General features: G+C 33.2%; 3 protein-coding genes across 6 annotated transcripts; 1 reads left to right on the top strand and 2 right to left on the bottom strand.

Moving 5' to 3' along the window:
- Positions 1 to 857: 857 nt before the first annotated feature.
- On the bottom strand, positions 858 to 7,366 carry LOC105799639 (uncharacterized). Of its 3 annotated transcripts, none has more exons than XM_052620432.1 (3): positions 6,953 to 7,366; positions 4,351 to 4,557; positions 858 to 1,162 (listed from the first exon to the last, which is right to left on the bottom strand). In XM_052620432.1, the coding sequence occupies exons 1-2, from the start codon at positions 7,109 to 7,111 to the stop codon at positions 4,390 to 4,392; spliced, it is 327 nt and encodes a 108-aa protein (XP_052476392.1). In that variant the 5' UTR covers positions 7,112 to 7,366; the 3' UTR covers positions 858 to 1,162; positions 4,351 to 4,389. The 3 variants fall into 3 exon arrangements, with proteins under 3 accessions (XP_052476392.1, XP_012485764.1, XP_012485763.1); XM_012630310.2 differs by lacking the exon at positions 858 to 1,162 and adding an exon at positions 1,334 to 1,692; XM_012630309.2 differs by lacking the exon at positions 858 to 1,162 and adding an exon at positions 3,824 to 4,145.
- A 118-nt stretch (positions 7,367 to 7,484) lies between these two features.
- On the top strand, positions 7,485 to 11,955 carry LOC105799637 (uncharacterized). Of its 2 annotated transcripts, none has more exons than XM_012630305.2 (8): positions 7,485 to 7,634; positions 7,758 to 7,869; positions 7,993 to 8,097; positions 8,694 to 8,779; positions 9,010 to 9,248; positions 9,674 to 9,863; positions 10,683 to 10,866; positions 11,419 to 11,955. In XM_012630305.2, exons 1-8 carry the CDS (start codon positions 7,492 to 7,494, stop codon positions 11,722 to 11,724), a joined length of 1,365 nt encoding a protein of 454 aa, XP_012485759.2. In that variant the 5' UTR covers positions 7,485 to 7,491; the 3' UTR covers positions 11,725 to 11,955. The 2 variants fall into 2 exon arrangements, with proteins under 2 accessions (XP_012485759.2, XP_012485760.2); XM_012630306.2 differs by having other exon boundaries at positions 7,767 to 7,869.
- Positions 11,162 to 13,210, bottom strand: LOC105799638 (short chain aldehyde dehydrogenase 1). The gene is made up of 2 exons (XM_012630307.2): positions 13,046 to 13,210; positions 11,162 to 12,959 (listed from the first exon to the last, which is right to left on the bottom strand). The coding sequence occupies exons 1-2, from the start codon at positions 13,072 to 13,074 to the stop codon at positions 12,164 to 12,166; spliced, it is 825 nt and encodes a 274-aa protein (XP_012485761.1). The 5' UTR covers positions 13,075 to 13,210; the 3' UTR covers positions 11,162 to 12,163.
- Positions 13,211 to 15,416: the final 2,206 nt, after the last annotated feature.

Below are 15,416 nucleotides of genomic sequence, written 5' to 3' on the forward strand. Positions count from 1 at the left end.
AATGTAAAAATGGAAACACCAAAAATTGAAGATATTTGGATGATAAAAAGACAAAATTGAGTAGTTGAGTGATTATTTTGTAACTTTTATAGTTAAATCACTAAAAAGAAAAATAACTATAATAATAGTACATATACAATATATACGAAATTAAAATAAAATAGTTAAATTGTTAGTAAAAAATATTTTAATCTGTAAATGCATATAATTAATATTAAATGTATTCCAATTACTTTCTAACTTGTACTAATAATTTTTTACAGCACAGTTAAAATGTTATCTTATTTTATATTTAAAAGACATTTTAATCAATTTTTCAATTGAATTAGTGTACCAATTCAATTACAGTTCGTAAAGATACATGAAATGACTTGGATGTGGCCCATAGAGGTAGTGGGGGTTCACCTATCCTCCTTAGTGCTACCCCGACCAAGCTCTTGAACTTTACACAAATTAAGGTTGAGTGGGGAGCTGATCAACATAATACACTGGAACCGTAGCGCATATATCTTTAATGTTCACAACGTTGGATGGAAAAGAAATGTGGAAATGGGATTAAACTGAAGGAACATAAACTTGAATAACGAAAGAAATACACTTTTTTTTTAAATATATAAAATATTTATATAATCAAAGCACTGAATTTAGTTGAATGAACATTTTTGTTTAAAGTAACAGTTTTGAATGGCGTGAATAAATATTTTTATACCATATGGATGAAACCTGTATTTAATACTCAACTTCCCCCTTCAGCATTGCACAGCATTTATAATTAATTGCACAATATAAAAATAGAAATAAATCTAAACCTCATTAAAGGATCTATTTCATGTGCCAGACAGACAGGCTCTCAGGGATTTCAGAATTGCTTTGCTTTCTATTAAGAGTAAAGGGTGCTAAGAGTTGCTATTAATGGAATAATCTTTTCTTCCCAGTTTTAATATTTTTGGTAATAAAGGGTAGCATTAAAGTAATAATCTTATTGTTGATAATAAGGGGAGGGGTCCATATCAGTAGGACTTCAATTAAATTCACAGACACAGATCAGTGAACTCAAGCACTTCCTCCTTTTCATGTTTTGGAGTTTATGTTTCAACCGCAACAACCATTCCAGCTAGGTTAACCGGCAAGTGGGAAAATCTTTCTGGGCTCATGTACAATACTGAAACATAACATATGTGTCATAATCTATATAAAACAACTTATTATCATATCAAAAATATACGATGCCTTAAACACGATTTTCCCATGAAAAATATGGCATATACTCAATACCAATAAATGGATTGCCAGTTTAGGTGCTAATGCTTTGAAAGGAAAATTGGAATAAGAATTAAACGTTAGAAGAAACATTAATGATTGTTCATTAGTTTGCAACAGATGAAAGGAAATGGATTATAGGCAGAAATTAATGTTTTGGTAACAAAGGGAAGCAACTTCCTAAGGACTACACATGATTTTTTTTATTGGGGCTGTCATGATCTCCCCAAGAGACTGCCAACTATTGATACAGTTGCATTTTTATTATGAGTAATTCTATTTGGATGTTTAAGAGGTTACACAATTTATGATTGATGTACACAAGACATTATGGGAAGTGGGAGACCCTGCCCCAGTTTGTAATTGTAATCGACAGGGACTTACTATCAGTATTGTTGGAATCTTCACTCCTCATATCAATAATTCTCCATCCTGGATTAGAACAGTCGCAAACTATGAATATGGTTACTATAAAGTGAACAGAGGCAATAAAAGACCCGAAGATCAACAATTCAGGCCACAGGTTCAACACGCAATCGATCCATGAAACCCTAGTTCGACCAGATTCCATATCATAGCCTCAACAGATCAAGTAAACTACAACTAAAAAAGAGGGGAACTGATCATGACTGACTGCACCATAGTAGCATCACTTTTAAAGATAGAGGTAAGGGAACAAAGAACCCCCTACTTCGCAGTATTTAGCCTGATAGTCCAAAAAAGTGCATTAAGAATGAGATTAAAATATGTTACTTTTAGCAAGGGTGAGATCTAAAGTCTACAGGTACGTATTGAATATTGATATAGATAATAGATTCTGTGTTTTTAAAGTTACTGTGGCTTCAGCATATGAGGATATGAAGAATAATCTAGACATGGAACTAGGGACCTTGGCTGCTAAAGGGTGAATAACGACTTCTTAATGCAAGGGGACTGAGTTGTGGAGTCAGTGACCAGGTGAAAATATTCCGGTTGCCAGGCTGCTCTAACGCAAGGAAATTGCTTGGGGCAATCCGAAACCATAATATAATATGATCACTAAAAGGCTTAAATGTCTCATTAATATAGACTTCCCTGATACCGACTCATGAGGAGATGGGACCCTTTTTAGTCTACAGCTGCTAATAGATATAAGTTACCGCATACATTTTCAGGAGATTAGAAAGATTAACAAACTTTGTAACTAAACGCTGTTGCATGTATTAATTCACTGGAAGCTAAGAGCAAAAGTGGTAGATTTGATAAGAATTTTGGCCATCGAGAAAATGAAATAAATTGAGAAATTCTTAAACTATCACAAAATTTCCTGAAATTAATAACGGATAAAATTTGTTACAGAATGTCCATACTCGAGCATTAAATTGGAAAGGAATCTTGAACACTTGGTTCCTATTCAATCAATGACTTTGAACGACTATTGATAGTTAACATACAAAAATAAGCTGCTAATGAATTTTGAGTCACTTGTAAAGTCTTAATGACCGTAAAAATGATCAACCACCTTACAATCTTTTTCTTTCCAAACATTACTTTCAATGGGACAAACTCAACCAACAACTAAATCCACAAGCCCAGGAAGACGGTGGGCAAGACCTAACGTCTCATAGATCCAAAACAGTTCATCTCCCTTTTACCATAGTCCCCCTAAGGAGGGTAACTGAGAAATTTTTAACCTCAGTTTATGACGGTGAACATTTTAGGTTGCATCACTGTCAAAATGCCCAAGCTCAAGGAGGAACTTGAAGAATTCCTAGGTCAGTGATCCAAGAAGTTCAATTTGAGGACTTTGGTAGCATCAGCTACAGGACTGCAAATTTGCACTCAGGTCTGCCAAATGGCATCCTTATCCAGCTTTTATAAGATTTAGTTCATGACCCAATATGGATAATGTCAGAAAGTAGATGACCTCCTGGTCTCTTTTTGCTTCTTGATGACATTACTCAACCAAATGGACAAAGTTGAGGACAGAAATCAAAATAAACTTGTCTACAAGACTAGATACACTCAATATAAAATCATAAGCAACAGAAAGATAACTCTCTTTATTGACATTGACAGAAGATGGACAGGGAAATATTGATTCCAAGGATCGAGCCAAAATTTAAAAATTCTTATTCAATATAGCTATAACTAATCCCAACAATCAAACGATTAGAAAAAAAATCTATTGGAATAAAATAAATAAGTAAAATGGTTCCGCCATGGTCATACAAATTAATCAATGATTTAGAACAACAGGAGGGAGAAAACGAGGAAAATGTAACAGCAGAGCATGAAATTCATTCAAGAAAATCCAAGCGCGTAATGATTTTTACTAATAACCAGGCAAATGCCGATACTTATACTAATACCAAAGTTGCTAATGATCCTGATCAAACAGAAGAAGTGGCTCTGATACTCTCTTCGCAACAATCAGATTTTCGGTGCGACATAATAAGAGGTTCCATGTGTATCCTCATATAAGTTCATAGTGAATTAGCGTGCATATAAGGGAGACAACATTTTATAATTGGAAATTCCAGACCTTATTTGGATTGCTTAAGATTTAGCAGAAAACAACTGAAGTTACCAATAAAGCAAGTTCAAATCAATACAAATAGATATCTAGCAGTACAACTCAAGTATGGTTTCATGTGTACATAAGAGAATAAGATAAATGATCAGAATTGCAAATACAGGGGCCTCATAAGAGTTACCTATGATTTAAAACAGTATATTTCAAATCATGAATAAAATCATATTCTTCTAATTTAAAGTTCATACTTCTCAGCAATTCTACTCTATTTTCATACTAGGTGCAGTATTTATTTCAAATATTTCTCCATTTACCAACAGTGGTCACACAGACTTCCCTGTCAACCTTATTAGGGACAACATCTGCTCACCTGTGGTGCCATGATTTCAATCACAAAATCACTAAGATAGGACACTTTACACTATAAAACACATTAAAATCAAGCATCCATGACATATTGACAAGAGATATTCAATGTTTCACATCATGTGTTGCAAGTAAACTGAAACAACAATAATTGCGAAGCTACAGCAAAGGGGGAAGGAAAGAAATAAGGATTATCTACTTGCACATACCAAACAGATTAGATGTAATTGGCATGTGACCCACGAATTCTAGTCATCCAACATCGGTTGCTGTTCAAGCTCAGTTAAATGTTCAGTTAAAGCAAACGTAGAGCGATTGGTAACCTCATTTTCAGCCTTACACCGTAGCAGCTGCTCCTGAAGACTCTTTACTAGCTCATTCAGTTTCTGAATATTTCTTTCTTGAGAAAGTATGATCTGCAGTGAAGTTGACACAAAATAACTCTAATCAGTTGCTTACCACTCAAGAGTTTAAGGTGATTAATGCCATCTTAACAAACAATGGAAATTCTCAAGTTACTTCAACCAACTACACCAGGAAAATCACTAAATGCAGCCCTGAAAATAAAACCAAACCAGACAAGTAAGAAATGGATGATATTGAGGTCACTAACTTGTTTAAACTGTAAGGAACTACTGACAACTGGTATGTATTAAAACACTTTTAAATGAAAACTAAGAAAATTTTAGAAAGTAATGTAAAAGTCATATCAGATGGGGAATATGAACAAACTTCCAATAAGACAATCATATTAAAAGTATCTGCCAAAACAAATAGTAACTAAAAGGTACAATGGTTTGAAGAAATAAATCCAACCTAACTTCCTTTTTGATACAATGTATTACATTTGTGAATAGGAACAATCAAATTTGACGCTAAACAACTAAAAGAGCCCTTGAGGATCTAATTTGATTGTTAAATAAGCCCCTATACATTTCTTGTACCCAAATAAGCCCTTATATTTTGATTTGTATTTAAATTAGATGTTATTTCAAATGAAATGTTGATTTATATTGAGAGTTTTGTTTCAGTATAAACTAAAGGTAAGGAATTGTTTGGATACAAGTTAAAGAGAAGGGCTTATTTAGATACCAATTAAAGTTTAAGGGCTTATTTGGGTGTAATACAGGTATAAGGGCTTATTTAAATAAAGTGACAAAGTTCAAGGGCTTATTTAGTATATTAGCCAATAATCAAATTGATTTGGTGCTTCCCAGTAAAGTGACTGATGGAGTTAGAAGGTAGAAGGGGATAAAACCTAAAACAATTCTTGCTACTTAAGGTTTTCACTTATGGAAATGTAATTGTGGAATTGAAATCAAGAACAATGGAGTTAGAAGGTTGAAAGGGATAGAACCTAAAAGGTTTCCTGCTACTTATGGTTTTCTCTTATGGAATGTAATTATGGAACTAAAACCAAAAAACTAAGTATGTGATACAAACTTATGGACCAAAATAAAGATGTATGCCCAAGAGTCAGGTCTAGCAGTTCACGACTCTTATCCACAAAACTTGCTGACATGAGCTGAAAAGGTAGATATTCTAAAATAGGTTCATTATCAAGAAAAGCATATACTGAAAGGAAAATTCCCAGTAACAACATCACCAAAATGAATTCTCAGAAGGGATGGTATAGATGGAGTCGTACCCCATAGTCCAAAGCTTCTACTATTCAACCTAAACAATGACGCTGTGTGAGAAAATACATTTGTAACATACTGTAACATTAGGGGCTTTACTAGAAAAGCAACTAAATTTCGTAAATTTTTCTCCTAAAATCAACAATTTCTAGCAGGTGGGTAACATTTTAATACACTTTGAATGAGCCATGAAACAGAGTGGGTAGGAAGGAAATAATCCAATAAGTTGAGGATTACTTGCAATGTAAAACCTGGATTTAGCAAAATGTATTAGTTGTTCAGTTGTTCTTTTGTTCTTCGCAGAGCAAATTGAAACAGAAGCCCAGGTCACTAGAATGGGTCTTTTCTGAAGTTACCCTTCAGTGAAAAGACATCTGAATAAACAAAGTATCCTTATTTAATTAATTGGCAACAAAATACCAGCTTAAGAATATCAATTTGCTGTGGTTGCAGGCAATGGAAAGTAGCAAGCTATTTCTAGGTTATAGAAACAAGGTTGTTTTACAAGTAAATTCAAAGAATGGCAAAGCAAGTATTAAAGGGTAACAAAGGGATGGTTACTCTCCTACACAAGTCTGTGATGTCTCCAAGGACTTCTTTTTCTACTCTCTAGCAGAAGTACAGGGAAAAAGAATCCAGACACTGATGACTAAAAACAAATTACAGAAACCAGTTGGTTTGACTATTCATAGCAATAATCAATCTTCTATTTCTTTCTTCGGGTGTATCTGATCGAGCCAACTGAACTAGACTAGTTTATCCCATCCACAGAGACTCGGATCTCTGTAATTCTAACCAGATTAATGAACTAGCAACAAGTAGGAAAAACAACACTATGAGAATTAACACTATAACGAAACCCATTTCAAGCTTTTTAAACGATTTTTAGGAGTAAACTATGGTCTAATTTCCTTGTTAGGAAAGATGAAAAAGCCATATTGGCAAAATGAAAAAACATTGTTTCAATCAATTACCTAGCAGAATTAAAAGACTAAAAGAAACGAAACCATAATTCACATCACTTTTTAATCATTATACCATTGGGAAGGTAACAAATACTGGGAAAAATGAATAACAATGTAAATTAACAACAATTGAAGATCGAATTTATGTTTCGGGATAGAAAAAAAGAAGAAGATAAAATTGCACTAAGAAAAGGGATAGGCGAAACCTTTTCTTTGACTGATTCTTGGCGTTTCGAAACGTATTGGTCTTTGACAGAAACGGTGGAGGTTGGTTCAATTTCTTCACCGAATTGCTGCTTCCATTCGAACTGAGAAGTGAATACTATTACGAACACTAGAAAAACGAGAAGCCAAGGTCTCGACATTGCTCACATCTGTTTAACCCGATCTATATTTTTCTTAATTCTACTTTTTTCTCGTTTGGGTGTTTCGAGCAATTGAAAAAAACTATTGCCAGCGATTTATGGCAAGCAATACCCAACAAAAAACTGAAAGAAAGAAAGAACTGCCGCAGATCAAAGTAGCCGAGACTGAAGAAATGGAAAATTGTTCTAAAAGCTTTTAATATTTTATTTATTTTAATAACCATATAAGTTTTCGAATTTTGTATGGAAAATTAATGGAGTAATACAAGCTTCTAAACTTCACTTATAAAATTAGAACTATTACGTATTCAAGCAAAATATAAATCACTGTCCTGGCAATTTGGAAATGGCTCCAGCCCAAAATATTTTGGGCTGTAGACATGGAAAACAAAGTCGGCCCAATGAAGAACAAGAAAAAAATATGGGAAGGAAAAACGAAAAGAAATGAACAAACCAGGAAAAAAGGAAGAATGGGGAACAGCCAGTCACCTCCACCAAATCCTCGTTTCAATTCTGCTTCAAGGTAGCTCTTTCTTCAAACTCTCTCTCTCTGCTTTAATGTCTGAATTCTTTTTTCTTTCTTTTTACTTGAAAGAACTGCTTTTATTTATTTTGTTGGTATAATTAAACTAACGAAAACATTAAGATGTCTTAGAGCTTTTACACCAAAGGAATTAGAGGATCTCAAATCGCTCTTCAATTCCCTGGCTGCACAGTCACAGACCAACGGTCAATATGTTTCCTCATCTGTCTTTCAGGTTTTCTTTTTCTTGTTTTTTGGATCTACGCATTTATAGTTATGAATGTTTTGTTTTGATTCCATTTATGTTTTTGTGTTTTTTTTTTCCCTTTTAATTACAAAAGTACTATATTGGTTGTAGGTTTACTTTGGGTTGAAAGGTCCTCTCGGGGAGAGAATGTTCGATTTGGCCACGCAGGGCCGCAAAGACGATAAGCTTACCTTTGAAGACCTGGTGATCACTAAAGTAATTATCTTCTCTTTCTTCCTCTTTTTTAAATTTTGTTGCAAACTATATTCTCTTCATTGTTTCTAAAATATCTGTGTCTAGCAGTTGGTATGATCCATGAAAAATATGAAAAAAATTTAGAAAAGAAATTGAGTATATTGTATTCGATGCTCACCCCAAATCCGAGTAGCATGGATTGAAAATTTTATTGTTGGTTATCATTGCTGAGTACAAATGATTACGAAACAAAGCTAGTTGGTTATGTATAGCTTATTTGGTTGCTTTTGTTATTGGCTTTTTACTTATGAAAGTAAAAAGGGAAAATCCTCTATGTTTTCTTTTTTAATTAAAGTTAAAAATCAACATTTTATGAATGACCAAATGCATGGCTTTGCTTCAATGTGGAATGGCTACTAAGTTTAAGTGTTTCTTAATTTTTTACTTTTTTTGTTTATTCTTAATCAACTGCTACAATTTTGCTTTTTAGTAACTTTTGAAGGAGAAAATAAGTATCAAAAGGCAGTAACTAGAACAACAGCTACGGGAGACCTAGGTTAATGGCTGTTCTGAATTGAGCTTGCAGACCTATTCATTTTATGTTTCATGTTTTGTAGGGTACTTATGTGAAAGGAACAAATGATGAGATTGAGGAGTTTATTTACCGATTGTTGGATGTCACAGATGATGAAATTTTGACAAGGTAGAATGGTGATTGCTTGTAGTAATGTTTTCTTCACTTCACCAACTCACTTTTTCCTAGCCTTTAAAATTGTTTCTGCCACATTTATTTCCCAATACATGAAACCTAATGAAGGAACAAATTTTCTAGTTATAGATTACTTTTACCATCAAATGGTTGGAAGCCTCTTGAATTTCTATCTCTATCGTGTCAGAGACCTTCTAACTTATAAGGCTTCTTCTCAAAGACAGGTCTGACTTAGACTCTGTTCTAGTCAACATGTTTAATCATATATTCCAACTGAAAGGTTCTCAACCAGAATCAAGTTCACATTGCTACATGGTGGAGACTTTTCTTAATGCTGCAACATTCTCAAAGGATCATGAGGGACGTGATAAAAGTATGTCTTTTGAGGATTTCAAAAGTTGGTGTACTCTTGTACCATCTGTGAAGAAGTTCCTTTCAAACTTATTAGTGCCACCAGATCCAGGTTTTCCTTGCCTCTGTTCTTTCACATGTCCTTTTATTTGTAATCTTTATCATTCTAGTAGTATTATTGGAGACATTATATCTTGTATGAATAGATACCTATATATATGTATATAATTATCAGTGTGTATCCTTGTCCGGCCATCCTTGCTGAACCTAACAAAATTGTGCAGTTAACTTAATTTGCTGAACCATAATTTGATTTGATGGCCCCTCCAGCTTAAGTTTGATTAAGCCCGATTCATTTTCGAAAAAACTTATTTTTGTCTTTGTGTTGTCTAATTTATGAAGGCTTAACTCAATTAAGCTGGACTATAGACTAACAGGATAAATTGCTAGAGTAGTTATACCAAATAATTTCCTTTCTTATGATTATGATTGCAATTAGTAACTGAGGTCCGGTTTTAATATTACTTTTCTGTGTAGGGAGACCGGGATCTAAGGTTCCTAAATTGCAGTATTCGGAGAACATTGATTCCAGTATATTATTATTGAGAGATGAATATGCTTGGCATATGGGGGGGGCTCTATCTCATGAAGAGCTAGAGGAATGGAAACTGTTGTATCATAGTTCATTAAATGGCTTAAGTTTTAACACATTCCTGGGCAACATATCGTAAGTACCCTTCTTCCTTCTTGCTACCATTTTATCTATTGGACTCCATGAATTGATTTTTTTCATCTGAGTTCGTTTAATAAGAACCTGATTAGTTATACTTTCTGCTGTCCTAAACTATGACCTTATAATATTTTTTAGACCATTTTGAAAGAACTACGGATAATTTTGGTATTTGGTTTTGAAAATATGAAATTGATCATAGCTGATTCTTATTGGCATGAATTATGACTACAATTTTCATTTTTCTTGAAAATTTCCAATCATTAAACTCGATCTTGTGTAACATTCTAATATGGCATGGCCTCCATTGCTGCCATTATCCTTGCTTCTTTATCTTGTTTAATTTGAAGCTTCTTTGATCAAGAAATTTCTAAACAATGTAAATTGATGCTCTCGGCTCTCTAGCATATTGTACATCGAACAGTAAGTGCTCATTCTGGAAGCTTTGACACTTAGTGATGCATCTATTAGGGAAACCTAGAAGAAAATAACAAGCTCTTAATTCTTTCTCATCTTTTGTGATATAGCAAGACACACACCTTGCTTGTCTACGATAAATTATGGGTTTTCAACTAGAATAAGCAAAATCAGATTTCATTTTTCTGACTTCAGGGTTTGTTTCTGAGGCTTCCTTGTGAGTGGTCCATTATGTAAAATAAAGAGAGAATGTCAAATTTCTCTATTTTGTTTTATTTTCATTACTTTTTCTTAAAGAAAGTTTAGATTCTAAGTACTTTCTAATATTTTTTTTTTCATTTTTTTGGTTGCTGGAATTATACTGTTAATAGGTTGCGTAATTACTCAATTGAACTGCAGAAACGGTGATGAACCAACTGTCTTGATTATCAAGGATAGAGAAGGTTACATATTTGGAGGTTTTGCTTCTCAACCTTGGGAGAGGCATGGTGATTTCTATGGGGACGTGAAGACTTTTCTCTTTCAGCTCTACCCAAAGGCATCTATTTTCAGGCCAACTGGAGCAAACAGTAATTTGCAATGGGTATGTCTTAACTTGCTCTCGTCTCATTTTCTTCTGGGTCTGTTTCCACTTCCGTTTCGAGTTGAAGCCAAGGAACGTTTGAATCCTTTGCCTCCAATTTCGCTACTCACTTTTTGGTACTTAAGTTGATAGGAGATTTCTTCTTGCAAGTAGACTTGCCATCATTGGTAGAAGCTAAGTGTGATTTGAATGAAAACTCTGGAGAATCTTAGACTGTTTCCCGAACAATATGCTGTTATGCATATACACTTTGAATTTTAGGTTGCCTAATGCTTAGGGTAGCACTTATGTTGGATTTATTTAACAGCTTTCATAACTTGAGAACAGATTGGAGTTATTTATTAATAAACGTTGTTTGAGGTTGGCCAATGGTTTGACCACTAAGATGCAAGGAGTCTTAATGCCCCTGAGTTGGGTTATCCAACTCTTGAAACAGTTGTTCATTTTCCCCTTCTTTTATCTACTTTTCAAAATTTTAAGTGGAAAAAACTGCAGCCGCCTTATGCATATGGGAGTGTGGCCGTTTATGTTGCTAACAATATGCATTTGCAGTGTGCTGTGAACTTCAGTTCCGAGACCATCCCTAATGGCATTGGTTTTGGAGGACGCATAAATCACTTTGGCATGTTTCTCTCAGCAAGCTTTGATCAAGGGCATACCTTTTCCTGTACCACTTTTAATAGCCCTTGCCTCTCGAAGACCGCCAAAATCTGCCCAGAAGTTATAGAATGCTGGGGAGTTGTTAGAAAAGGACTGGAACAAGAAACAACAGACGTTGTTAAGGGCACAGTGTTAGAAAGGTTCAAGGAGGACAGGCATATGCTCAACTTGGTCGGGATTGCAAATGCAAGCGAGTAGCATGCACTTTTAAATGGTCTTTGATAATCATCGCAGTTCTGTACATTAGAATGATTCGAATCTGCTTTTCTATGGTTGTGTGTTACCAGATGCGATATATGTTGCGGTTAATGACAAATCAATCGCCTCTGAAGTTTGAAATGTTGTAATGCTATTGACAAAAAGAAGATTCTATTGTCCGGTTTTAAAATAAACTATAACAAGGATTAAATAAGGCTTCTTATTGTGAAATATTGATAACCATTATAGAATCCTTTACTGCTCAATACTCTTCTGTTGTCATCTCACCATGAAGAAAAACCCTAGCATTTAAGGTAAGAAAGTGACATTTGCATATTGATGAAAAGTACAGGTAGACTCACACCATGGGAATCATCTGTTATAGTTTGTAGTTTTGGATAAGTTTATAAGACGGTCAAAGAGAAAAAGAGAGGAAGGTTCATTGAGAAAGTACCGACAGTCCTGTCTTCCATGATTGATTGGTGAGGCTATACCCTCCATCAATGGTCAGGTTGACACCACTCACAAATTTGGCCTCATCACTTGCCAGAAACAGGGCCGCATTTGCGAAATCTTCTGGTTCCAACAAGGTCCCTTTCAACACTGCTGAAGCAGAAACCATCTCCTCGCCCTTCTTCTTATCCTGTAATCTGAGTGTTTTTTGGAACATTGGGGTAAAAATTGCATGAGGTGAAATGCAATTAACCCTAATTCCATGCTCACCTAACTCCACGCTCAAGCTCTTTGCCAACCCTACCACAGCAACCTTTGATGATTTGTATGAATGGGAATTTCCATAGCAAATTTTTGAAGCAAGACTTGCTGTGAAGAGAATGCACCCTTTCTTGGCTGGAACCATGACCCTGGCAGCATGCTTGGCACCCAGGAATGCACCCAACACATTCACATCAAGCACTGTTTTGAAGTCCTTGAGACTGGTCTCGCTGACTTTTACCTCGTTCTCACCCATAATCCCTGCATTATTGAACATGATATCCAGCTTCCCATGCTTAGAAACTGCTAATTTTACAGCATTTTCGACATCAGATTCGCATGTTACATCACAGTGGACATAGCTGATGTTCGCTGTTCCAAGCTCTTGGCAAAGGGAGTGACCCAATTTGTCTTGAATATCACCAATCACAACTTTGGCTCCATGTTTCACAAACAGCCTTGCTGTAATCTCTCCTAGACCACTGGCACCACCAGTTATCAGTGCCACCTTACCATCTAGCCTGTTTCAAAGGAAGAAAAACTAGAGGTTCAAATGCAGATTTGGTTTCTTCAAAAATTGAATATGAAAATTTGAGCATGATTTTACCTCTTGGTCCCTGAAGTCTCCGCGCTCATTTTTGTTATCAAAAAAGGAAATCTTGCTCAATTACTGTCTTTTATTGCAATACTTTGAGGGTTGTGTGTTTCGCTGTATTGTTTTCTGGTCTTTTATACATTATAAACTTATATCCCTATTTTATTGAATTTCAGAGGTTGCGTCCAAAATCCTCCATTTCAGTCTACTTTGAACTACAGTGGTTATTTATAAAAAAAAAGGCATAATAATAAAATTAGCCTTTAATGTTTATATCTTTGTCAAATTGGCCCTTAACCTTTTGAAAAGAGTCAAATTTAACCATCAACCTTTTAGAAAGAGTTGAATTATTGTTTTTTAATGGAAATACGGACTAAAACGTTAAATTTTTAAACACGGTAGTCTATATGGCAATTTACGTGTACTTTATGCTTTTTTTTTATGAACTATTTATATATTTATATAATTTTTTTGAACATTTTATAACTTTTAAATTATTTATTGAAGTGACACATATAACAAATGATATCATATCAACATAAAGCACACATAGATTGCTATGTAGTTGTTAGGCCAATATTGTTAAAAATTTAATGTCAACATATTCATTAAAATTTCTCTTTTAAAAAATAAAGGGTTAAGTTTAACTAAAAAGCCAAAATAATAAAAGATACTAGGGTCAAAGACTAAATTTATCGATATGTCAAAAAAAATATAATGGTTAGGTATTTGTGTAGTATTAGTATATTTTTAAAATATGATATATTTATATAAATTTTGTCTTTGGTGTTGCTTCTATATTTTAATGTTTTCCTCTTTATCATAATTGTGTAAAATTTATTGTAATATTAAAATTTTTAATTGAGATATAAATTAGGTTGCCTTCTCTTTTATAAGATTATGTAATGTTAAAAAATCATAACTATGGAATATAGTTGTAAGATAGATTATTAAAAATAATATTATTTAAAAGGATATTTATAAAAAAATAAAATATACATGATAAAAAAAAACTGCACACTACTGTGAGTTGGTTGAATTCAAAGTTGGGTAGCTTCAACAACGTTTTATAAAATAAACGTGCTTTGTGTTGACCCTACACCAAATTTCATAAATCATTCTCTCGCGTTCTAGATTGTTTTCTTTTAAATCTTTTTTGTTTACATTAAACTATTTAATATAAAGAAATTGTATTTATCTAAGTTCATTTTTTCAAGTTATCATCTTCAACCATTCCTTTATTTTTTTTGATAAACTATCAAATTAGTTATTTTTGTTTCCCTCAAGTTACATTTTAGTCATTTATGTTTGAAGTGTTACATTAATCACTTATGTTATCTTGTTGTAGCATTTTAGTCACTGAGTGTTAATTGCCGTTAACGGTGTAATGATAAGTTGACGTGGCACGCTAAATCATCATTTCAAATAAAAATTTGAGGTTAAATTATACATGTGTCCCTATATTTTGTTTGTTTTGAGCAAATTCTTTTTTTCTTTTACATTAAAAGAGATGGAGAAGGGAGGAAAATAGAGGGAGAAGCAAAAGAGAATGAAAAAAAAAGAAGAGGAAAATTAAAAGAACATAAAAAGAAGAAAAAATTTGCTCAAAATGAAAAAAAATATGGGGACCAATTGTATAATTTAAACTAAAATTTTTGTTTGAAATGATGATTTAACGTGTCATTTCAGCTTACCGTTACACCGTTAATGACAATTAACGGCCCAGTGACTAAAATGTTAACACGTTAACATATGTGACTAAAACATAACATTTCAAACATAAGCGACTAAAATGCAACTTCAGGAAAACAAAAGTGACTATTTTGATAGTTTACTCTTATTTTAAAAAAAAGAAGTTATAAACCTATTCAAATATCGAATTATTTGTTCAAACTTAAAACATCTATCTAAAATATAAAAAAAAAAAAAGTTTAGACAAAAATTAAAACCGAAAATATAAATTTAGACAAATTATTAAACCTATTTTATTTGCACAAACCCAATCCTAACCACCCGACTATATCTATGCAATTCAATATAATCTTATAGGTTAATATAAAAAAATCTTAAACTATTATACACTGCTTAAACAAAGCCCTTATGCTATTTTTGTAATTAAATAAACCCTGAGCTATAATTTTTACCCATAAAAATATTGATTTTAATATTAAAGTAAAATGTAAAATTTTAAATTAATTTATATTTTATGCTTATATGAATATGAGAATAGTTTATTAAATAAAAAATAATATTTTTGAAAGCAAGACAAAATAATATTTTAAAATTTCTTGAATGCATAATACACTCTTTTTAAAATTTTGATACTCTTTTAATTTTATATTTATATTAAAAGTATACTCTTTTAAAATTAATTTTGATACTC

Source organism: Gossypium raimondii, chromosome 9 (assembly GCF_025698545.1).
Source record: "Gossypium raimondii isolate GPD5lz chromosome 9, ASM2569854v1, whole genome shotgun sequence".
NCBI lineage: Eukaryota > Viridiplantae > Streptophyta > Magnoliopsida > Malvales > Malvaceae > Gossypium > Gossypium raimondii.

What these genes read in the sequence shown, in the direction of transcription:
- LOC105799639 (XM_052620432.1), bottom strand. Translation starts at nt 7,111, where the DNA reads ATGTCGAGACCTTGGCTTCTCGTTTTTCTAGTGTTCGTAATAGTATTC. An exon ending in AAGAATCAGTCAAAGAAAAG is followed by an intron (nt 4,558 to 6,952) that starts GTTTCGCCTATC and finishes ACTTCACTGCAG; the next exon opens with ATCATACTTTCTCAAGAAAG.
- LOC105799637 (XM_012630305.2), top strand. Translation starts at nt 7,492, where the DNA reads ATGGAAAACAAAGTCGGCCCAATGAAGAACAAGAAAAAAATATGGGAA. An exon ending in TTTCCTCATCTGTCTTTCAG is followed by an intron (nt 7,870 to 7,992) that starts GTTTTCTTTTTC and finishes TATTGGTTGTAG; the next exon opens with GTTTACTTTGGGTTGAAAGG. An exon ending in GATGATGAAATTTTGACAAG is followed by an intron (nt 8,780 to 9,009) that starts GTAGAATGGTGA and finishes TCTCAAAGACAG; the next exon opens with GTCTGACTTAGACTCTGTTC.
- LOC105799638 (XM_012630307.2), bottom strand. Translation starts at nt 13,074, where the DNA reads ATGAGCGCGGAGACTTCAGGGACCAAGAG. An exon ending in GAGACTTCAGGGACCAAGAG is followed by an intron (nt 12,960 to 13,045) that starts GTAAAATCATGC and finishes CCTTTGAAACAG; the next exon opens with GCTAGATGGTAAGGTGGCAC.